The sequence below is a fragment of the Diabrotica undecimpunctata genome, chromosome 1, assembly GCF_040954645.1.
Source record: "Diabrotica undecimpunctata isolate CICGRU chromosome 1, icDiaUnde3, whole genome shotgun sequence".
Taxonomy (NCBI): domain Eukaryota; kingdom Metazoa; phylum Arthropoda; class Insecta; order Coleoptera; family Chrysomelidae; genus Diabrotica; species Diabrotica undecimpunctata.
Genome location: NC_092803.1, coordinates 72806663 through 72831980, shown reverse-complemented (window position 1 = coordinate 72831980; position 25318 = coordinate 72806663). Strand labels below are relative to the sequence as shown.

General features: G+C 31.2%; 2 protein-coding genes across 3 annotated transcripts in view; both read left to right on the top strand.

Annotated features, from left to right (window-relative positions):
* insc (spindle orientation adaptor protein inscuteable) overlaps positions 1 to 25318 on the top strand; it is a 148055-nt gene that overhangs the window by 83124 nt on the left and 39613 nt on the right. The window contains exon 1 of one of the 2 annotated variants that reach the window (XM_072544316.1): positions 9209 to 9498. The exons of the other annotated variant lie outside the window; for it this stretch is intronic. Coding sequence (XP_072400417.1) covers positions 9496 to 9498 — 3 coding nt within the window. The 5' untranslated portion in view covers positions 9209 to 9495. Of the gene's footprint in view, positions 1 to 9208; positions 9499 to 25318 lie in introns of those variants that run through there. 2 annotated transcript variants of the gene reach the window in all.
* Sec31 (COPII coat complex component secretory 31) overlaps positions 16258 to 25318 on the top strand; it is a 357018-nt gene continuing 347957 nt past the window's right edge. The window contains exon 1 of the mRNA XM_072544308.1: positions 16258 to 16267. The gene's annotated coding sequence lies outside the window, so the exon portion shown is untranslated. The remainder of the gene's footprint in view (positions 16268 to 25318) is intronic.

Sequence of the window (25318 nt, the reverse complement as noted above, 5' to 3'; positions counted from 1 at the left end):
TTCCATTTCTAAGCAGTGATTGGCGAGCGTCGACTCCATTTCTTCCGAAAATACTATTCTTTGTCCTAAATGAGAATTTACTATGTTTTCAAAATTCCCCTCCATCTTAACGTACCTTTTTAAGGTTGTTTGAGGTATACTGTGAGTTCGGGCACTTTTCATGTAGCCCATTACTCCTTGCTAAACAGCTAAAATTGCGGAAATCATTTGTTCCTTATTCCACGCGTTCCGTTTTTTAGGCATCTAGAAAAATATCACACAAAATTATTCTAAAGATATTTCCTCAACTTTTTAAACATATGAAAATCGTGCATAGCGTGTGAACATAAGAAATTAATTACCTTATAATTCAGTCACATCATTGGTGTAAGTGATGACGCAGTGACTACTTTTGAGAATGAATTTACTTTAAATCCAAAAATTAAATTACGAAATTCATTTATAAGAGCATTTACAAGAATGCACTGAACAAATTATCTGTATCTGTATCTTCATTTGGCCAAAAATCTGTAAATGGAAGTAGTAATGAAATAGAAAATATAATATGGGAAATATATATATATATATACATATATATATATATATACTATATAAAATAAAAAAATTTTTTATTTCAAATCTTTAGTAAAAGGTATAAATAAAATACCCAAACGGGCTATATCAGTTGTTATCAACAGGTCCTTGAAGGCACTTTGTCTCAGAACCAAGTAACCGATGTACAGCCATACGTTGCCATGTTACCAATTCCAACGGTAACTTAAACATCCTAATTTTTAATAACATGTAATGTAACATATCTATAAATTTATAACATTTAAAGGGTTTTCACCCATAGATTTTAGTGGCTCATAGCATGTACATTTTGTTACACTGATGATGGAATTTACATTCCGAAAACGTTCTGTATTTGTGATATAGCCCGTTTGAGTATTTTATTTATACCTTTTACTAAAGATTTGTTACAGAAAGTTACAGGAACTTAGTTTCCTAGTGGATAAATAAAATAATTCCCTTTTGCTCGTAGGGTCTAGGTATGAAATGCACTTTCATTTCAACTGTGCACGAATCCCTACCATATCTTCCTATCTACCTTTGTGCTGCGTGTCTCTCCATGTAACTTATTTTTTGTCAAGTTGTTTTACATCGTTCCAAGTCTCCTTAGGTCTTCATATCTTCTCTTTCCTTAATTTTTTTATCGGATTTAATATTAACTTTTTGATAGTTTTCTAAAATATGAAATATCTTACTTTTTGAAATTGAAATTTGTTTGCAATAGAAAAATTAAACAAAATTAAAATTAAATATTGGGCCCTACAAATTATTCGATGTTAAAAAATCCAACGGTAGATATTGAAAAAACCGAACTTTTTAATTTTTTTTGAAAATCTTAGTTTTTCATCGAGGTTTGAAGTAATAGACCAGGACGGATCTGTGAAAAAATGACTAAATTTGGATATGAGAGGTGGCATTCGGATTTTTGCAGAAATAGTTTGGTGAAAACTTTAGAAATAATAATTGACTCATCCTCCCTCTCAAATAGGTCGGGAGCATTATTAAAAAAAATTTAATATGTATAAATTACTAAAAGAATCGATTTTTTCTACTTTCCTTGCTTATTACTTATAAACAGTTCATTTTGGAGCAAAGTGGTACTGAAATAAAATAACAATAATTGAATTTTCTATAAGATACGTCTGGTTAAAAATATTGCAATTTATTAACCTTACTGCAAAATGGCAATAAATACAAAACGAGCGCTAAACAAGCCTATTCTTATTCAATGTTTTTCAACCACTTAAATTGCACTTAGGTACGACTTTTATAATTCGTCTAGAAAATCTTTATAACATAACAAAACAGCTCACCATATTCCATTTAAATTTGCCTAATAATTTTGCAATTAATTTAATTTTAATTGGACGGCCTTAAGAATGTTTTAAAATTACAAACAATTTTTGGCTTATACACAAATAGAATATCTCGGTTACTATTAGCTTAAATTAAATTCAGGAAACGGCATTAGAAAAGACTCGGCAAGGCGTTTCCTACAAAAGAAAAAAAAAGTTAAATTACAAGCAGTGGTCCCGAGATATCAAAGTTGACCGGCATTTGCGACGAAGTTATAAACAATAGGCTGATAATCTTTAAACCATTACCTTTTTCTTTCGGAGCTCGTTCTCGATAAAAATTTTCGTATATTCAAGATACTTATAACTTACATTCTAATAATAAAAACTATCGGTATTGCGCGTGAAAAATACCAAAAAAAATAGGTTGAAGCAAATTTAATTTCTAATACCAAAATCGGTATACGTAAAACAAATATTTTCTCAACTTCCAATGACGAAATTGTCTTTTTTTTGTATTTTTTTTAATCCGAGCTCAAATAGAGCCATCTAAAAAATGCATTATCAAGTGCCAGAGATGCTTTAGTTTAGTTATAAATAAATTTATTTATTTATACTTTAGTCTAAAAATCATATGAACAAGTTAAATTGTTCTGAGAATGTTAATTTTGGGACCCTAAAAAATATGCAAAAAAGTTTACTATTCCTGGTCCCCTGCTTCTCCCTAAAACCAATCACCTCCTAGGGATAAACGCAAATAATCTATTTACCAAGAATCTGTGCGTCGTAGAGAAATATTTCAAATAAAAAATGTAACTGAGACAATTTTGAACAAAAATTTTTATTAACCCTTTTTTGTAAAATAACTGTAATAATTGGACAAAATAACTAATAAAATAACTAATATTGGACAAACTCAGTTCGGATTTAGAAATGCTCAAGGAATTTGTAGAGAAGCATTATATGCAGTAAATGTGCTAATACAGAGATGTTTAAATGTAAACCAGGACATCTATATCAGCTTCCTAGATTATAACAAGGCATTCGATACAGTGAAACATAATCCGTTAATAAAACTACTGGTAACAAAGAACATCGACACACGGGATATAAGAATAATAAATAATCTGTATTATAAACAAGAAGCTGTCATAAGAATAAATAATTTAAAAACTAATAAAATAAAAATCAAAAGAGGTGTTAGACAGGGCTGTGTCTTGTCGCCATCACTTTTTAATGCATACTGAGAGGAAATATTCAAAAAGGCATTAGAAGATCAAGTAGCAGGCATAAAAATAAATGGCCTACCCATACGTGAAATTAGATATGCTGAAGATACAATACTAATAGCAGAAAATAGTACAGATCTACAAAGAATTTTAGATAAGGTTGTTGCAGCGAGTGAAGAATTTGGTCTGTCACTAAACATAAAGAAAACAAAATTCATGGTTATATAAAAGAAAAATATTAAATACATCAATCTACACGTAAATAATAAGACGATAGAACGAGTTCAGAATTATAACTATTTAGGGGCAAACATTAATGAAATAAACGATTATACCAAAGAAATTAGAGTTATAATCGAAAAGGCTAGAAGTGCATTCAATAATATGAAACAAATATTATGTTGTAGAGAAATCAGCCTAAATCTTAGAAAGCGAGTACTAAAATGTTATGTATTTTCTGTTCTTTTATGTGGTGTGGAGACATGGACTTTAAATAAACAATGTCTCAATAAATTAGAAGCATTTGAAATGTGGACATATTGAAGAATGCTGAGAATCTCCTGGACAGGCAGAATAACCAATTAAGAAGTACTAAGAGGAATAGAGAACAGCAGGGAGATACTGGATTCGATCAAAATAAGAAAACTACAATATCTGGGTCAGATAACATGTGGTGACAGATATGAATTCCTAAAACTAATAATGCAGGAAAAGATTCAAGGAAAGCGCAGCATAGGTAGAAGAAGAATGTCCTGGCTGAGAAACCTCAGAGAATGGTTTGGATGCAGCTCAACTGAACTCTTTCGGACTGTAGTGTCAAAAGTTAGAATAACAGTGATGATTGCCAACCTTCGTCGCGGAGATGGCACGTAAAGAAGAAGTGTAAAATAAATATTTCTCTCAAAAATCAATTTGTAATAAATAATTTGTAAAAGAATAAAATTTGTATCAATTCGACGGTAAAAATGCCATATCTTTTGATTATTGCCATATCGACAAAAATCAAAAATCGTTTTAAATATGAACAGTGCAGCTTTCTTATGCAATTTTTGCATTTTGTCACAATTTCAGTCTATAAATGTGTTAAATAAACGTTGCGCGATTTTTTTACGATTTTCATGAGATCATCAAAATGCATCACTTTTTTATTAACCGATCACTATAAAATTTTCATTTTTAAAGCCCAATCTTCAAAACCTATGGCATAAAATTTCGGTTTTGATTTTTGGCAAAAAATGTGTTGCTTCACTAATGTGACGCATTTGAAATATGCCTAAAAAACGCTGAATTTAAACATCCACATTACAAACGATTTCCAATATTTAAAACTGCTTTTTTGAAAAACATAAGCACGTTTTTCTAAACTACACTACTTCAGCTACAAATTTCAGCTAATGCCGTCTTCGTGTAAGCAGCGGCGGCCGGCCAGGTGAAGTAGGTGAAGATGAGGTTCACCAAAAAAATATAATTAAATTGAGACAAATAAATAAAAAATTAAAACATTATTATATCTAAATTCTGAAATCAATTATTTATTCTCTTTTAATTAATTTAAAAATTAAAAAAGACAAATAGCTTTATTAGCGGTACGTACTTGATGGTCAAGTCCTGACCTGTGTCACTAGCCGTGTATAATAGGATTCAGTAAGAGGTGAATATAATTTTTGAAATGCAAAATCCATCTGCATCAGCGTTCTCGGTTGCCATGGCAACGTGACGTCAGCCTATCCTTAGTGGTAGCCATGGTACAATGAATACACAAGGTATGATATTGCGCATGACATTTGACAGCTGGCCCAGGAGTGTGACGTAGTTAAGATCGCCTGAACCACCTCGAATCCATTATTACAGCTTAACGTACACATTAATTTTGAAATTATGGTTAAAAAGTGATCTAATTTTTTTTTAAATGTTTTGTTTTGGTTATAATTGAATAAAAAATATATTTTCAGTAGCGTAAAACCTTTACTTCTCCTAGAGATTCAGGCAAAATATTTATTTTTGTTTTCATACATATACTAATAATATAAGTACTCTTTTTGTATGCAAATCCCTTGAAATTTAAAAATTTTCTGCAGAGGAAATACTGTGAATAGGTAAATAGTAGTAGATTTGCTTATTCTGATTCACTGTCACTCACTTCCAAGCAGTTTTACTGAAATAAAAACAAAATAGAGTACAATAGAGAAAAATCTGTTTTACAATTCAATATGGTATTTTAGATGAGTTATAATGAAATTTAGTAAAATAAAAAATATACACATTACTATAACCTACCGATTACTATATGCAAAATTTACTTATCAAACAATATAATAATATGAAAATAAGACACAAATTAGTTCAAACGCAAAACACAATAAATATCGACTTCAGACGACTTTACACCGGCAAGACAGAAAGCTTGTATAAAAACAAAAGTTCAACAATAATATCGGTTATCAATGGTGACTATTGCAAATTGCAAGTTATGAGATAATAAATATATTTTAAAGTATCTCAATACTGACTGAGTCATCTATTTTATAATAGAAAAATAATTTAGATATATGCTTATATATGTGTCTTTATACAAATGGTGTTTAGTTACTATTTATTTATACTGTATAGTATTTTTTTGTAAAACTGAAAGTTTTTATTTGCCATTGTATATCTGGTTTTGTACCTTTTTCAAAGTACGCTGTGCAATTGCTTGTTGCAATAGTGACAATGAAGATAAAATCTTTAGGTTTCATACATTTCCTAAAGATAGCGTGACCAGAAAACTGTGGATTATATCTTGTAGATAGGATAATTTTAATTGTAATACTGCAAGAATTTGGTATACACATTTTAAAACTGAAGATTACCAAAGAAATCTACAACAGGAACTTTTAAATTACGTTTCTAAAAAGGGTCTAAAACTCAAACATGAGGCAGTACCTAGTCTTTATTTGCCTAAATCAACATCGGCTACCCTTTTAACCAAACAAAAGAAACGCGTACAAGGAGGCGAACACAGAGAGTCCAAAAAGTATGTTGAGCAGCTTCTTACTACTTCTAGGTCAACGACGTAAGTCTAAATCTTTATTTTTATTAATTATTAGTCATGAAACCTTAATGGTTTTTTCATATCGATTTGTTAAGTAAGAAACTAGCCTCAGCCTGCTATGCAATTTGCAATAAGAACTGTTTCGGAGGAAATCAATTTAGCATCTTCCAAAATAACGTATTTTTCTTTGTTAAATCATGTTATCATTATTAAAATATACAATGTTATCATTATTATAAACAATACCAAGATAATTTTATGTGCAAATATTACAAAAATGTCATTTTAAATGTTGTGCAATATTGTGTGCCCTCACTACACTCATATTCGATGGCCAGCTAGCTCATTCGATATAAATAAAGTTGACTTTGTCATTATTTATTTTGATTTTGTGTTTAGTTCAGTAGGTATATATACGTACAAATTTTGTGTACCTCCATTACCACTTTTCTGTATCTTTTTAAACATCTGAAATATCGAACTCTGGAGTATAAGTTAATTAACCTGTACCTACGTGTAATAAAGGATAATTAAAACTTGACTTATAAAGGATATCTATGTTTTATAAAGGATAAATATTATAATAACATAATTTTATCATCTCTTTATAATTAATATAATTAAATTAGCCAAATTATATAAAAAAACTTAAAATTAAAAGTCTTTCCTATACAACTACATTCAAATGTTGCGGGAATAAGCGATCTTGACTACGTCATGCGCGAAAGCGAACCGATTTTGAAACATTATGTATCATACCTTGTGTATTCATTGTACCATGGTGGTAGCTGAGAAAACTGGTACGTGCAGCTCCGCTTAAAAATATATTATTCGTCTTCACCCACTGTTGGATGTGTATTTGGTATTCCTATTTTTCGGAAATTTCTCTAAGTGACAATATTTTGAAATTTAGTCCATTATATAGATATTTTTATATAGTATAGTGTATAGTATAGTATTTATTAGTTTAGTTTAGTCACAATATTAATTTTATTTGTTTAGTGCACTTTATTAATACATTTCTCTGTGGTTTGTTTCGGATTTCTGATATAAAGTGTTCTCGTGGATTTCGTTTGGACAAAAATAATTTTAGAGAGACACGAATCCAATTAATGACTTCTTCTTCTTCTTCCTATGCCGTCTCCATTAACGGAGATTGGCGACCACATTTCTAAAAATTTCTCGGTCTTTTGCAACGTGGAATAAATCGTCTACAGTCATGTTTGTCCAGTCTCAAATATTTCGCAGCCATGATTTCCTCTTTCTACCTATTCCCTTTTTGCCATCGACTCTACCCTGCATGATGACCTGCAGAAGACTATATTAAATGGTGGCTAAATTAATGACTTGGTGTGTAATATATTAGAGACTCCATGGAAAAATGAAGATAAAAGGGATGTTCTTTTACATTGTCGACCAACCAGTATTTTAAACATCTGCGTCTGATCCAGAGTGGTCGGCTGCAATCAGCATCTGACTTAGAGTGGGCGGCTGAATCGAAACTCACCAACCCGAGTCGAGGTTCAGAACTAAAATACCGGAGGCAAGCAGAACTGAACAAGAAAACTGTTTTCAAGTTATTAGGGCCATAAACTCTAAACATTTTTTTTAACGAATTTTTTATGAGATTTGGGCGCGAAGTAGGTACCAAAACTCCTTTTGGCTCTTGCAAGCTTTCCTCATCTTCACTACTTTTTTAGACCACGAGCCGCCGCTGCGTGTAAGTATTTTCGTGTAAGTATGAAAGTTTAAATTCAGCGTATTCTAGGCCTATTTCAAATGCCTCACATTTGTTGCCAGAAATCAAAACCAAAAGTTCATGCCATAAGTTTTGAAGATTGAGTCTTAACAATCGAAATTCCATAGTGACCCTTTAACGGAAAAGTGATAAATTTTAATGATTTCATGGGGATCATAAAAAATGGGAAAAATTGCGCAACGTTTATTTATTCAACACTTTTATAAAAACAGACTTTAATTGCGACAAAATGCAAAAATTGTCTAAGAAAGCTGCACTCTTTGCCTTTAAAAGGTTGTTTGATTTTTGTCGATAGGACACTCTGATCATCCGAACGTAGATGCGTCGCTTCAAGCGATATTTTTGAAACGGTTTATTTTACACAAAAAGTGCTAATAAAACTTTTTGTTTAGAATTGTCTGAGCTACATTTTTTATTTAAAATATTTTTTACTGCGACGCACAGATTCGACGGGGGTAGTTTTAGGAGGAAGCCGGGGAGTAGGAATAGTAAACTTTTTTGCATATTTTTTGGGGTCCCAAAATTAACATTCTCAGAAAAATTCAGCTTGTTCGTATGATTTTTAGAGGTTCAGAGGAAGCCGTCTCTGACGGCTAAAGTATAAATAAATTTATTCTTAACAAAACTAAAGCATCTCTAGCATTTGGTAATGCATTTTTTTGATAGCTCTATTCGAGTTAGGTCGGATTAAAAAAAATTGAGAAAACTGCTTCATTTGAAGTCGATAAAATACATTTTTTTACGTATACCGACTTTTATATTTGATATACGTATACAGATCTAAGGAGTGAGTTGAGCTAGCGAGGTGACAAGAGAGTATCCGGGGTACATATTTTCAAGGTATTTTATCAATATATTTTAATTGTATTGTTGGCATTTCTTATATTTTTTTCTATTTCTGTTGTATGTATTTAAAAGCCAAAGGCATTTCAAAACTCACAAAAGAACCCTGAGATTAAATTTTTACATCTTATTTACAATTTGGCGTCTGTAATTATGATTATTGAGATATTTATTGGATAAAAAACTGATTAATTTATTTTTATTGTTTGTTTTGTCAATTTTATTGAATTTTATAAAATCAGTAACTATATTTACTTAAATCTAGCATATATGTATTTCAATATCATAATAAGATATATTAAGTTATGTATCTATAAATCTTAAATATTACAGATTTGTGATTCGTCGTCATAAACTAATATTATTTGTAAACCAAAAGGCGAACATCCCTCTAAAATCTACAATCAATGTCTTCTCCGGTTCCTTTCTACAACCGCTAGAAACCCCTCTTGAAGGTTGTTGATAACGACGATTGCACCGGTATCAAGCAAGACAAGAGCTTTTATTCAATTCATTCTCAGCATGCAACGAGTGTAGTCACACACGTGAATCCCAATCGCTCATCGCGCGATCGTCGCCGTCTCGATCGTGTAGACATTACCGGTGCTAGGGTGCATTAAGAGGTACCGCTTTCGGTACCAGAATCGTGGATTATTAAATAAATTAACCAGCCGGTCAGTGGATGAATAGATAATCGGCCAATTTGGATTTCGTAAGAATAACTAACGCGTGTTGTGTGGTGGTTGATGATTATAGTTAATTTTGGTTTGCTGTATTCGAGGGATTATGGTGAGTAATGGCTATTAGAAGGATAATTTTATTTTGTACAGAATGGATTGCATCAAAAGCTTGTTTTAAATAATTGTATGTTTGGATTTGGTATTTGTCTTTTTCTTCTCTGATTGATATACTGTTTGAGGCGTCAGTTTGGACTTGTGTTTCGTTCTTAGCCACTTATTTACGTGTTGATATCATCGTAGATATTGCTAAATCCAATATTTTTATTTTTCATTAAATTATGGCAATATCTTAACACGTCTATTGATTCCATTTTTCCATTTTATTTACTTAATTCCTTATTCTAACGTCTTAATTTATTATTCAATTCCCGTTTATTTTCCATATCACCTTTCTTCAATATTACATTTAAATTTTGTTTTGACTATTTTGGTTATTTTGTCTAGAATTTTAATATTAGTTCTCACCATTGCATATTATGAAGAGGGTTTGATTCTGTTCAACTTAGCACATTTATATAAACATTACATAAATTATATTCTTCTTTATATGTCTTTGTACTCATAACAAGGGCTAATTTATCTACTTTAGCTTATAATCCACTTTTCCCATACTTTATGATTCTTCGAAATGTTCTTCTAAACTTTAATTTAATTTTACTCTCAATTTTTTTATTCTATTTTTTAGCCGTTGCTTGGTCTAAGTTTTTTTTTCTTTTGGGCTAGTCTTTTAGCTTCTACTACGTTCTTCAGTGATTGCTTTTATCCAATCTTACGATGTGTTCCAACTAAGTTGTTTGATTGCTATTTTGGTTATTATAGTTTCTTCTTCAGATATTCTTTTATCTTTATTTTACTGTATGTCTCACATTGTTTTCCATATAATATTTCTTAAGAAATTTTATCTTTGTCCCTCTTAGTTTACTTTCTTGATTTTTTTTCTGTAGCATCAATATATGATTCGCTAGCAGATGTCACTATAGGCAGCTATCGCATTGTAAATTTTCATATTAGTCGTCAAGTCTATGTCCCTTTTACCTAGAACGGTTATATTTGTTGCATCATTTAAATTGTTTGTTTTTTTTTTATTCTTTGAGCTATATCTACATAAAGCATAAATTGTAAACTTCTCAACTGCCTGTTCAATGTTCAATAATTTCCATTGGACTATCATCATATAGGTGTCCGTTTGTTTGTTTATGCTCATAGTTTTACTTGTCTATTTTGATTAGTGTAAGTTATACCTTACTATTTTCTTTGCTAGGCTAATTGTTTTCCACGTGTTTTTGATTATTCCGTCCATTAAAATGGACTCAGCTTGCAACTGTTTGTTTCTGTTTAATATAGCTGCAACACCCCTGGACCCCTGTTACAGTTTGTAAAGTACTGTACAGTACTTTTGTACAGCTTGTAATTTAAATACTAAACCTTCATTTATTTATTACCAGCTCTATAATGTTCGTTTCTAATTTATTTTATGTCACTTTCTTCAATTTTTTCTTTATTGTTCCTTTACCTTGACGTTGAAAGGCAACTAGCTCTTTAGTTTTCTGTAACTTTCTGGTCTCCTTTTTTATAGATCCCTAATAATATATTCTTCTTACTGTTTTGGTATTTTCTCTGTCCCATGCTTATTGCAGTATTTACAAAAACCCTCCTTTTTTTCTCGAGGTCTAGGAAGTTTAATCGGATCTATCCCACATGCTTTTACTATCTTACTTTGAAAATGTTTCCTAATAATTCCTATAAGAAATAGCCCTGAATACAAATGACGAAAAACAACATTGAGCTGTCTGTCTTTATTCTATACTAGCCTTTTTTTCTTTCTACTATTTCTTTTTTAAGCTCGTAAAATTTTATTTGCAAAATTTGTCCTTCTATTGCTATTTGCGTCTTTATTATTTTACCAATATTTATCTTCATAAGTGACTTGAGAACCACAAGTGAAAACAGGTGTAGTGTTATTATTACAACTAGCAAATTATGATAATTTATGATCTATAATGTATCGTATTTTATACTATTTATTATAATGTGTGTATACATCTAACATGTTTTTTACAATTTCGAGTATTTTCTAAAGACTATTCCCATTATGTATTTATTTGTAGTCCCAATTTTAAAAATTCAATAATTATTTTGCTGTCTAATATTAATGTTGAGAGTAAACGGTTCTCACTCTCACATTCGATATTTCTTAAATCAGTTGAGATGTAGGTACTTTCCTAACTTTCCTAACTACTTCCTACGTGGGAGTCAACGGATGAGAAAACGATAAACCTATGATAGAAATTTGGCTAAGGAAGCTATAAATCCCGTCAGAAGCTACAGGAAAGCGGATATAAAAAGCGATAATTTTTTAAGTAATGGAATTAAAACAGAAATTGACCACAAAACAGAAAGAAAACGAATCATAAAACAAGACAGAAACGAAGAACAATAAAGACAAGTTGGAAAAGGAATAAAACGTAGATGATGTAGACGAGAAAATACTCTATGAGATGCGGCACAAGAGGGAAAGTTGAAAAACTCCAAGGAGAGAACTGGTACAGTAAAAAATGTAAGAAAGTATGCCGGATAAGAAATAAAGCCAGGTTAAAACTTTCGTGAAATAGGACACTATAAAACGAAAATTTGTACAAGGAAAAGAGGGCTTCCTTAAAAACAACACGCATGGTACGATGGTACGAAAAAAAGCAGTTAGATAAAAAATTAAATGCTTTGAAAGACCACTATAAATATAAAGAGATATTAAGTTTTTTAAAAAATAAAAAAGTACAGTAATAAGAAATTCGTATAGTCGTATTGAGTAAAAATAAACAAGGGCATGTTAAGCAAGAATTAAACTAAAGAAAACAACATCTAAAAAAATACCAAAAGCCCAGACGAGAGCGGTATTCCGAGCGAGTTACTAAATGAAGGGGGCCATCATTACTAGGCGGTTCCAAATTTGATTCAGAATGTGTGGCGAGAGGAAGAAACGCCAGACAGATGGAAATCGACCGTTGTATGTCCAATATAAAAAAAAGTTATTAGAACACTGTACAATCATTATTATAGGCGCATCTTACTCTTGGACAAACACAAAGAATTAGGCTGAAGTTATTTGCCAAAACAAATACAAAACTCCACTAATGGACAGAATTTGGATCTAAATATTCTAATTATAGATATTCAACAAGCGTATGATAAAATAAAAGAAACAAACTAAATGAGACAATGAGAGAACTTAAGATTGGCCTATATGACACTGGAAAACACCACAATAAAATAGCCGTCAAACAGTAATTTAGCCGTTAACACCAATATACTGGGTGTTTCCTGGAGAGAGTGTTGGAGCAGGAAGTGTTGAAAACTACTTCCACGATATTTAATAAAATTGTTCTATGGGGATTAAAAGTAATAACAAATTTAAATAAAATATTTGTGAGGCATGCCACTTCCGGTTATACCGGAAGTGAACAGCAACTTTGTTATTTTAAATAAAATACCCTGTATATTATTACATTTTTAGATTCTGCGTAAGATTCCAGATAAAATTTGTATAAAGTACCACGGGTCAAAACTTCATATTTTTTGAGTTATTAATCTTTTTTCAAAAATTTTGACTGATAGAGACAAACTTTTCAAAGTTAATAGCTCATCTATTTACAAACATAAGTTCTTGAAAACTTTTGTACACAAAGAATAGGTAACGTTCTTTCAGACATTTACATCGAAATCGAATTTCTAAATACAGGGTGTTCACAAGTGATAGGCAATTTCTTTAAAGTTCAAACCATTCTAAGTCAATAATTTTAAATGAAAAAACACTCTGTGTTTTATACTTTTAGCGAAAAAAGAAATCAGTTGTCTTTCAAATAGTATTAGGATTCCCTATACTTAAAATTAAAAACTTTTGGAGATAATTGTGGTTTAATAGGAGAGATAGGATAGGCCAAGTTTTGACCTATGGTACCTTATACAAATGCTATCTAAAATCGTATGCAAAATCTAAAAATTCAATAATATCCAGGATGTTCCATTTAAAATAACAAAAATTCTCAAAATATTTTCTTTAAGACCGTCATAACTCCAAAAACCAATTTTCATAAATATCGTGTAGGTAGTTTCCGATATATAGATATAGATAGTGTTAGCTCGCCTGTATAACATACGCAGGGGATATGACATTATTAATAGGATCAGCAGAATAACTAAAGAGTGTATTTAAAAAAATTGAGAAGCAGTCAAAAGAATAAGGATAAACACGACAAAATTAAAAATTGTCATTACGCCGAAATTACAAATCCATGCAACATTAATATGTCAACCGATGATGTACCTACTATTTTAAATTATGGGTATTAAATCAACAAGAAGCAAATAACCTAGAAATATAAAAGAGAATCAAGGATAGAAATAGAATTTGTAGAAGACGAAGAAATTGAAGGTCTAATGGGAACCCAGAATAACGCAAAATAAATATAACGTCTGTAAAGAATTATTTCGCTAATTATTGTCCTACGACGGGATAGATTTTGTTTCCATTCAGAGCAGCATCATATGAGACTAAAGAGGTTGAAATACGTATAAGCGGCTTGCCGCTGCCCTGCATTGAAATAAAAATCTAATACCGTCATTATCTTTTATTTCTTTACTCTGTTTGGACTACCAGAAACTGAATTCACTACGAATTTTGACCATGATGAACGGCATGTGGAATGCATATTTTAGATTCCTTTGCCGACTAATTCATAAATCTGTCTGCTTTGCAACTTGTAGAAAGCACAATGGTAAAGATTTGAATTCAGTTTCGCCAAGTAGGAAATCTTATGATTTCTCTTAAATAAATAATTAAAGTGGAGGCGATAACTCCCGAAGAGCAGTAGTAGAAAAGTGAAAACAAGGAGCAGAAAATAGAGAAAAATGGAAGAAAATTCTAAAAAAAGATAAAAGTAATGGAGTACTAGGGCCTAAACAAACTGTAGAGTAGAGACTAAAACGCACCTCACAGTCCTTAAGAATCCATTTATACTTTATAGTCCTTAGAAAGTAATGTGGAATCATGTAAGAAATTGATAAACTTATTCACATGGTTTGTGGGAACACACGAACACACATACCTTTTTAATCGTTTATTCTATTATCATATTCATTCAAAGAAGAATAAATTCGACGTGTTCGTAAGAATAAGCATAGCACTATTAGAAGAAGACTACGAATCCAATCATTTATCAATTTTGTTTTTTTTTTTAATGATGCATGAAACGCTTTCATTAAAAATATAGATATTGTTTAAATGGTTTTAGTAACAATAGTTAATAACAATTTACTCGGTAGTGGTAATGAAATTCACTATTAATTCAGAAACATTGTTCATTTGAGCCGCTCTTAAACAAATATTTTAACGTTAATAAAAGATCTTAATTCTTTAACGAGAGTGTAAATATACCTCCCGAAAACACCTGTAAAAAATATTGTTTCCAGAATGCTACTGAACAAACACGTAACATAAAGAAAAAAAATCGCATAACCACTCTGTAGATTCTATACGAAGTACTTATATTATACTTTCGTACAGAATCTCAGTACTTACCTTGTTTGTTTTGATAACAATCAACGGAATGTGAGTTACCCGAATGGAATGTTTAGGAGATAGCAATAAATTAATAATAGTACCAGCTCGGTGCCACTAGGCACACGAGCACACGACACACGATTCGAAACAAAATTCTATTAAGTTGAAATGAGTAATAGCGGGCTTGCCTTGATCCACACGTAAAATACGGAATTAATTAAGAAATGTCTATGAATGTTTTTATGGTTTCTTGGAGTTATGATTTCTGTTGGTGACGAAGTCCATGTTTTTATAAATTGCTTTTTTATAAAGAGATCTAGAGATATTTTAATAGTTTTAATACCGGAAGTAAGTCACTTGTTCCACAGACTAACTTCGTTTTTAATATTTTACAATTATTTCTTAAAACATTTACCATTATTCTTCGACATAGTCCATCCCAAATACCAATTTCTTGGAGTCGTAACAGTTCCACAATAAACAAAAATGAATTTTCTGATAGATGTATTCCTGCAGCTGGGTACCTTTCTGTATGCATGGAAGGGTGGATAGTTGAAAATTATTCTGTCTTATGTAAGAGGTTTCGCTGAATATGAATAATGTGTTAAAATACCACAATTCCCGCCTTGATTTTAAAAGTGACATATGTCATGTCAGATTGTAACTATAGAATAAGTCAGTAGAGTTCACTTGTTTTTGTTTTATTATTATGGTATTGTAATCATAGACCATTGTAATGACCGTTGGCCATCAACATTATAACTATTAAAGGTATTCAATAAACAGTGAAATATTGTTTGTTTTACTGCTTCGAATCCAGTAATCACTTCATAATGTACAGTGGTGTTAAAAAGTCCTGCACCACCTTACCAAATACATGAAAATAGAAGTTTAAGGCATTTACCTTAAATATTTTTTAACAATTCACTATCTAGATCAAACAAGCACTTAAACACAGTATTATAAAATGGAAACGCAGCAAAAATTTTAATTAATAAAAAAAAATGTAGTTTGGAAATTTTTTTATTCAATATTACAAAAATTAGGCTATTTATATCAAGACGATATTGTACATCACATTGAAGTAATTGAAACTAATTTCAATATTTAATTGGCCAGCCCTTGTTTTTAATAACTAGTTCACATCTTTTGGGCATGGAATTTATTAATTTTTGCAGTTCCTCCATGGAAATACAGTGACGCCAAGCGTGGGATTCCATTTTTATTTGTGGGTTTGCTTTTGGAAATAATGTTTGATATCCTTTGCCACAAATTCTCGCTGGGATTGAGGTCCGGGGATTGCGCTGGCCAGTCCATCCTATCAATTTCATTACTCTCCATCCAAGCTTTAACCAATTTTGCTCTATGGCAAGGAGCATTGTCATCCTGAAAAATAAATTTTTCTTCATCAAACAAGTCTTTTCCACTACGCACCATCTTATTCTGTAGTACCTCAATGTATTTGGTAGCATTCATCATCCCAGAGACAACGTGTAGGAGACCAACTCCTCGAGCGGACAGGCAACCCCATATCATAACGGAGGTTATTAATTGTGGAAGAACACATTTTGGAGAAAATTCTTCACTAGGAAATCTTCTAACGTAGGCATTTCCAGCATGATTAATAATATTGAGGTTATTAATTGTGGGAAGAACACATTTTGGAGAAAATTCTTCACCAGGAAATCTTCTAACGTAGGCATTTCCAGCATGATTAATAATATTGAAAGTGGATTCATCACTAACCAGTACACTCTACCACTGCTCTGCTGTCCAGATTCGATGTTCCTTGGCCCATTTCAAACGGTGCAATTTTTGCTTTTCTGAAAGCAGTGGTTTCTTCCGTGCCTTACATCCTCTAAGTCCAAAACTAGCAGTCTTTTTCTCACAGTGGAAGTGCACACGCTTACACCTGTAGATTCAGACCACAGCTTCGTTAATTGGGTGGAATTAAGGCTTCTGTCTGCCAGACTTGTTCTTCTTAACGCAGCGTCATCCCAAACAAAAGTTTTCTTTGGTTGGTCACTACGCGGTCTGTCGTTGATTTTTCCTTGTTCAGCATACTTCTTATTGACTCTAATTACTGTAGATTGATTACAGTTTACTGTGGGTGCTATTTCGCGACTAGATTTGTCGTTTTTATGGTGAAAAATAATTTCAAAACGCTTTTCGTCCGATAATTTGTTTGTTTGGTCTGGGATGACATTTTGACCTTTTATCAAAAATCAAAGAGCGAATAAATGTGTTAGGGTAACTACAGTGTTATATAGTCAAAATATGTGGCAAATTTCTTATTAAGATTCAATTTAATAGTACTTTAACGACTTAATAATCACCTCATAATTTTCTCGGTTTATGGGAAATCCCTTCAATCAGATTATTTTAATTTTTTCTGTAGAATTTTGAGCTAATAGTAATTAAAAAAACTTAGTAAGTATACCGATAATGCTAATTACAAGCACAAACTTAAAATGAATTAGCGAAAATATACAAAAAACTTGTGTTAAACCTCAAAAACTATAAGGCGCTTAGGTGATGCAGGACTTTTTAACACCACTGTAGGTCCCCCATCTCAAAAAGTGGTACTAATTTTACATAAAAAAAAACATTAAAATGTTATATATAAAAAGTTTATAGTTTCAAAGTTATAAAAAATTGTAAGTGGTGAAATCGAAGATATAGCCTAACTTTTAGTCCTCATTTTTTACTTTTTACATGGCGCATATTTTTTTAACCGCTGCTCATAAAAGAAAGTTTGAACTCATTTTGACAATTTACTATTGAATATATAAAGATGTAACAGCACGCGTATGTGACTTTCAAATTCAATAGATATATGCATAAATCTCGATTATTACGAAACCGGGGAAACCTTACAAGAAAATAAAATATGTACCTTAATATTCCTCGACGTAGAAAAGACATTTGCCAACTTCTCTCAAATTACGTTAAAACAATAAGAAGAATCAATTGTCCAATAATTTAAATCAATAGCTTTCCTATGCCCACATTAAAGATCTGGGACTTTATCTCGGTCAATCAGTATAAGAATCAATAGCAAATGCACCCAAGCTATGTTACCAATGCAATAATCCACATTGGGATATCATTTAAGTGCATGTTGTCACTCTACATGCAAACAAAGCCAAAGAAATTAATTCCGCTCATGGTAATCAAATATAAAGCAATGTAACCAGTCGCTCCTAGTGGGAAGAGACAAAAAATACTCATTTGCCAAATACTCTGTTTTGTAATTAGAGCAGTTTGTAAAAAGAATTTTTTTCGATAATTGTTATTCCCAATTATTTAGATTTTTTAACTTCCCTTATTTCTTCATGTATTCCTTTGCCATTGCAACTATTTTTTTTGGTGATTTTGGTGGTGGAGATTCCAGAAAATCAGTTCGGTGCCTTCCATAAATCTTACATTGTTGATCAGTCGATTATTTCCTTTTATATCCGTCATTGATTTTTCTTATGTGACCTGGAATATTTATTATGAATATATGGTAAACACGATAGGGAACCGTTCACAAGCTTGCCTCAGACACCTCTACAATCTCTATTTCTTCTGAAAATTTATTTTATTTTTTTAGTACAATTTTCTGATTATAAATGACGTAGCTGATGGTACAAATATCTCTCTTATTACGTTTTTTCTTTCGAGTAATTGTATAGACTTTATATAGAAGATTTTGTTGTAATCCAAGAAACACGCGTATATTGATTGATTCAGTGGTTGATTATAAGTCATTTGGTGTTGTCAGTGTTTATTAAATAAACATAAGATATTGTCATACTTCATATATGTCAATGTTAAACAAAAAAATCAGATAATTATATTAATACCTACTTTGAAACTGGTTTCTTGTGGTATTTCAGTATGTGGTATAAATTTGCACTTAACTTTTTTGCTCTCCAAGTTACCTGTATTTGGGATAAAAAATATTAAAGACACCTACATTATTTTACCAAAAAAAAGTTAAATTTGTTAATAACTTCAAAACTCAACAGTTTTCGAGATAATCGCATTTTAAAAATCAGCTGCATACCTGCATAATACCTTTAACTAAAGTTAATAGTTAACGAAATATTAAATAAAATAAATATATCAACAGGATAATTAATAATAGAATTTGACAAAATAACAGAATAATAGGATTTTACATCAAACATTTTACGTTTTATGTTGTCATTTAAATATATTCCATAAAAGATCGTCTCGTACCTATTAAATAGCATAATTGTTCTAAAGAAACTGCTGCAGTATTTATTTCTTCCCATAGTTGGTTGCGAATATTTATGGGATTCTTATAGACACGTTGTTTTAATGCGCTCCATACACCAAAATCAAGCGGATTAAATTCGGGGCTACATGGTGGCTATAATGTGTAATGGATGAATATATTATTTTGGATACGTATCCAAATCTTATGGTATATTATGGAACTATGTACATCTTATTTGTCGCAGAAGTTAAATAATGTATTAAACTGTGATGTATCTCGTTCATTGGTTACTTATATACATACGAATAACCTATCGATGACATTACTTATTTATATGATTACAGCTTACGCGTAACTATAATTACATCTCGAACAAATGGACTATTATGATTTACTAACGAACTAATATTATGTTAAACTAAATTGCCTGTGTGTTTACTATATTTATAACAATATCGGTTATTAGGACAACGATGATGTTTTTGTAAAAATGCTTAGAATAACTCAGGTTAGATTTGTAGCAAAAGTATTATAAAACAGGACACATATGTGGTATTTAATACCTGTGCTCTAGTTTCTATTGGTCCTAATAAAAATGAGTAAACAATTTACGTAATGAACAATAAGTATTCTTTTCGGATTTTTTATGAATTAAATAATTATATCAATATCTCACCACATTGCCAAGGAATATGACTACCACGACCAATCCAACGTTCGGAAAAGTTGTATTTAAGTACGTTCTAACTGCCTTCTCTCTAGAATGTGGTGGTGTACCATCTTGCATAAACCACATATTTTGGGGTTTTAGCATTTTACAATAGAGGAAAAGTAATACAACGCCATTATAGAAACTTAAGAAGCGATAGCAAAGGGAAATTGTAAACATGATGAGGCCAACGTCTGAATACGGACACGGCACCTAAAGAAAAAGATGAAATATCTTTTCTCCAATAAGACGTTTAGCACCCATAACAAAGCATTTTGTGATGTTACATTATCATCTTTGAGTTGTTTTAATAAGAATAAACTATGAATTATGCTTATCTACGCGTATTCAGTGCTTTACCGCACAAATATCAAACTAAGAATTATTGAGCAGCTGACTTATAAAATGCATTTATCTCGAAAACGGTTGAATTTTCAGGTTACTAACAAGTATACCTTTTCTTTGTAAAAATAATGTATCTTTGATATTTTTTAACACAAATAGAGGTGACTTAAAGAGTAAAAAAGTTAAGCGCAAATTTATGTCACACATGTGGCATATGTGGCGCCCTCTATTAGTTACATTAAAGTAAGTATAAAATTATCATTTATCTTACTCAAAAGCATCCAACTGTAAATTTTTGTCCAAAAATATTTACAAACGTAAAAGTTAAGCGAAAAATAAAATTTTAAATTTCCACTTTAACACCCTGTATCTTTCTTAATATCAACATATAATTAAAGCAAGTTGACTTAAATCGTAATATTTTAAAGTGCAGAATCTACGCTGCCGTCCTAACATGAAAGGTCCTATCTGCAAAATTTAGGTTTTGAGAAAATCAAGTTTTTGTTTCTTTTCATTGTATAACGCTTGGTAATTTAAAGAAGTCTTTATGTTTTATTTTATATATTATGTCAGAGAATAGAATTTAATTGCTAGTCAGAATTTTGTTTTATTCTTTCCAGATTAGTCGATTTTTGATTAAATTGCCACTTAGGACAATTTAGCTTAGTGTATCTGAAGTACGTTTTTTTGTATTACTTACTAAAATTGTCCTAAATAAAACTAAAATTCAAATTAACTGAACACTTTTAATTTTATTATACTAAGTTTTATAAAATAATAGAACAAAAAATAGTATTCCTCAAGAATGGAGATCAAGGGAATGGGAATTAATTTATGAAACACAACACTAAAAATTAACAACCAAAGTGATAACAAATAAACTGAATGAAATTATAACACAGCCAGAAGAACCACAAGGATTTAGGTCGGGAAGATTATGCATCGACGCTATATTTATAATGAGGCAAATGCAAGAGAAATCATTAGAATACAACAAACCGGCATATCTATGTTTCGTGAACCTTAAGAAGGCATTTGACTGGGTTAAACTAAAAGACGTTATCCACTTACTGTACGCAAGAGAAATACCTCCAGGAATAATCAAAACGATCAAAAATATCTACCAAAAAAACACAATAAAAGTAGAAGAACTAACCGACCCTATTGTAACTGGCAATGGGATAAGGCAGGGATATTCTATGAGTCCTTTATTATTTAACCTGATTATGGATGAAATAACTAAAAAAGGATACCAAATGGTAGAAAAACAACTTAAAATAATCTACTATGTAGACGACGCAATACTGATCTCTCAAAGTGAAGATGATTTACAACTTAAGCTGCACCAATTTAATATAATCGCCAGAAAAATGTTAATTTACCCAAAAAAGACAAAATGCATGCTTACAACAGCAAATTTACTAAGATGTAAATTGGAGCTGGAAGGTAAGATAATAGGAGAAGTGATGGAGTTTAAATATCTAGGCATCACATTATCTAGCTACGGAAAGCTCGAAACTGAAAAGGAAGTTCAAGTGAATAGAGCAAACAGTGCCGCATGCTGCCTGAATGAAACAATATGAAGAAATAAAAATATCGGAAAAGAAATGAACGACAAAATTTACAAAACAGTCATCAGACCAATAATGGCATACGCAGCAGAAACAAGACATGACACAGAGAGGACAAAGGGGATGTTAGAAACAGAAGAGATGAAAACACTTAGAAACATTGATGGCAAAACACTATGTGATAGAGCTAAGATAAGATACAGAGTACAGAGATACAATGTATATGCAAGGTGAGGTACATCAGACAAAGTAAGAACTGTGTAAGAAATAGAAGAGTAGAATGGAACGATCATACAAGCCGAATGACAACAAATAGAGTAGTAAATACGGCAAGAGACGGTTCCCCAATAAGAAGACAATCAGTTGGAAGACCACGAAATCGATGAGATCAGTAGGAAGACCACGAAAACAATGAAACGGTAACTTACTGGAGGTACATTGAAAAACAGACAGAGTCATGTCTATATAAAAAGAAGAAGAAGTTTTAAAACTTAGTACACAATTTACATCCTAATATATGTAACATAAATGATAATAGTTAGATTCGAAACTAGAATCCGACTCATTTCCATTTATATTATTATCGAATTTATTGGACGTCCCAGGTGCATAATCTGGATCATTCTCGCTTTTGGCTAAATACCATACGTTTACACCTATCGCTGTTCTGGCTACTACATGCTGCATTGCTACAACCAGAAAATATTGACGCATGTGCGTCTATATCTTTTGCTACTACTACAAACAATAATTACGATCAGTTATTGCTTATACCTAAGGTAACATTATTAAACTTACCCTTCATCCATTTCTCACAATATCTTTACTTAAAATACCAAAAAGCATGAGAGTATTCCCAATGTCTGACAATAAAAAATTTTTGTTTCCCCTTTCCTTAAAATCCCCTTTTTAATTAATTATTTGAAGTTATGTTACACACATGCTTATATCATACTAGGCAAAAATTGTCCTAAATGATGCCGCTCAGTATAAAATACTAGCTTAAATAGTCCTAACTGCATTTTTAAAGTCAAAACGGACAATTTTTCTTAGTATATGTGAGATAGGACAATTTATATTAGTAAACATGGCTTTTTAGTCAGTTAGGACAAACCATTTAGGTATATAATAAGGCACTTAAGACGCTTATAGGACAATTTCATTTTGTACATACATAGATAATATGTTTACGAATGCCGTGAGCCAATAAAGTCATTTTACCAAATTTTGCAGATAGGACTTTTCATGTTAGGACGGCAGTACGGTGTCTGTTTGTACAATTACTTAAGAACCACCCTGTATAGTTTATACATAAATATATTTATAGTTTAAATACATTGAATTCTTATCACTTGACATGAACATGAAAACGGAAATTGGTGTCGATAAAAATATATTTCATAAAAAGCATTAATAATTTTTTTCATACACAAATATAAATAAAGATAAATCTAGGAAGTTTGTATTAATAAATAACTCAAAGCGTTAGATGATGATTATCGGTTATTTCTAGACATATTTGCGGTAGAACTCGCTTTATAAGAGATATCATTACTCTGAACTCTGCCATTACTTTGAGAAGTTATATAGTTTTTATGATTGGAAAACTTATTGCAAATTTGGCGTAATAACGTATTATTTTATTATTACTGTATAGACATAACTACAAAGTGTTTTATTAAATGTAACAGTTGCGTGCTTCTCTGCATATACAACCTTAAAAATATTGTCATAAGTTTGTCAGTCTTTAAACCCTCAAACTCACAATGGAATTATCTAGCTAGAGAGACTATAATATGTACACTGACTACACCAAATTCAAAAAATTCGCATCACTTATTTTTAATATTAAATTTATAAGTTATTATCCGAAAATAATTAAATCCGCACATCGTTGGGCGTATTAACTCCGTGCATAGTTTGTATATTATTTTTCAGGTTCATTTTTTTATTAAAACTTGTTAAAAAAACTCAGAAATAAATTTCTACAATCATCACAAATATAATCTTCAGGTCCATCTATATAGGAGCAGTCAACATATGCCCATCCAAAACACACCGTGCATCGGTACCGTAGTTCATTGTCTTTACCAAATCCCTCACATATAACACACATGTTTTCCGTATAATTGACATCTACATCATCAAGTTCATCAACGTCGCAAAATTTGTATTTTCATCCAATGACTCTTCCGTAGTTGAACTGTCATCAAATTTTATTTTTCGTACATGTGATTTTTCTTTTTAAATTTGTTTTTTGGTTTTGGTTTTTGGAATCCCTTTACTTATTATATTTTTATTTTTTAAAACATATTTGGATTTTATCTTTGCACTGATGCCGCACTTTTTATCTGGTTATATTATTATTTTTTTCTGTCTTTTTTTTTTAACACTCTCCAATTGTTTTTTCATTGGAGTTGATGTTAATATCTTAGGATGTAGGGATTTTCTTTTATTTGGATTTTGGCTGTTTGTAAGTTTGTAATATCTGAAAGGGGAGCTATTTCTTCAATTGAGATATCAAAAGTTGGAGACGAACATTTAGACTAAACAACATGTTTACTAAGAGTTAGATGACTCAGCGTTATTGAGGACTAATGCTGAACAAATATTAAAGTGTCTATAATTTTTGGGAAATTACTGGGAACAACCATTAGATAATGATTGAGAATGAATGTGAGATGTACCAAGACCCACTGGAAACCCACTAACGTATTGAGCTTTTTTATCGATTATATTTGGTTGAACATGTTCCTCTGATAAAATAGAAACAAATTTTTTATCTCATTTACCTAATTCATCATGGTATCTAAATCTAACGAAAAATGCTTGCAGCTTTAGAACCAGATATGGCTTTATCCATTGTCGCCACATTTAAATAAGCCAAATTAAATATTTCAGCTAATTTATAGTGAGATATCTTTTCAAACTGATGTGCTCTTATGTATATGTCACACTGTTTATAATAGGCGTTATGAAGGGAGCATAAAATGCCAAATATAAGGGTTGTACCCTATGGGCGATATGACGAGATATAGATACCAACACAATGCTATTGTTTTATTCAGTCATTATCTAAACATCTATAGAAAGCTAAACCTGCTGGGCCATTTCTTTGGAGTTCTTCAGTCATTCTTTCCCTTGGGAAAATGAACATTGGTGGTAAGACCCTACAGCACTGAATACACAAAAATAGTGACCGTTTTACCTCTTTCCCAAGAAGTCACTGAACCTACTCATTTTGGCCTGTTTCTCCCAAAATCTTTACAGGCTTTTATAGATAGGATGCGTTTCTCTGAAAATCGAATTTTCCGCAACTTTTCCAAGGTAAAATTTTTCGTTTTCAGTACCTGCCGTTATGCCATTTTTTTGCAGGTTCCTTTTCGTGGAAACTAACAAACTTTCAAGTGGCATGAACCATGATAAAATTTTTAGAAAGCGAAAAAATGTTTTTTACAT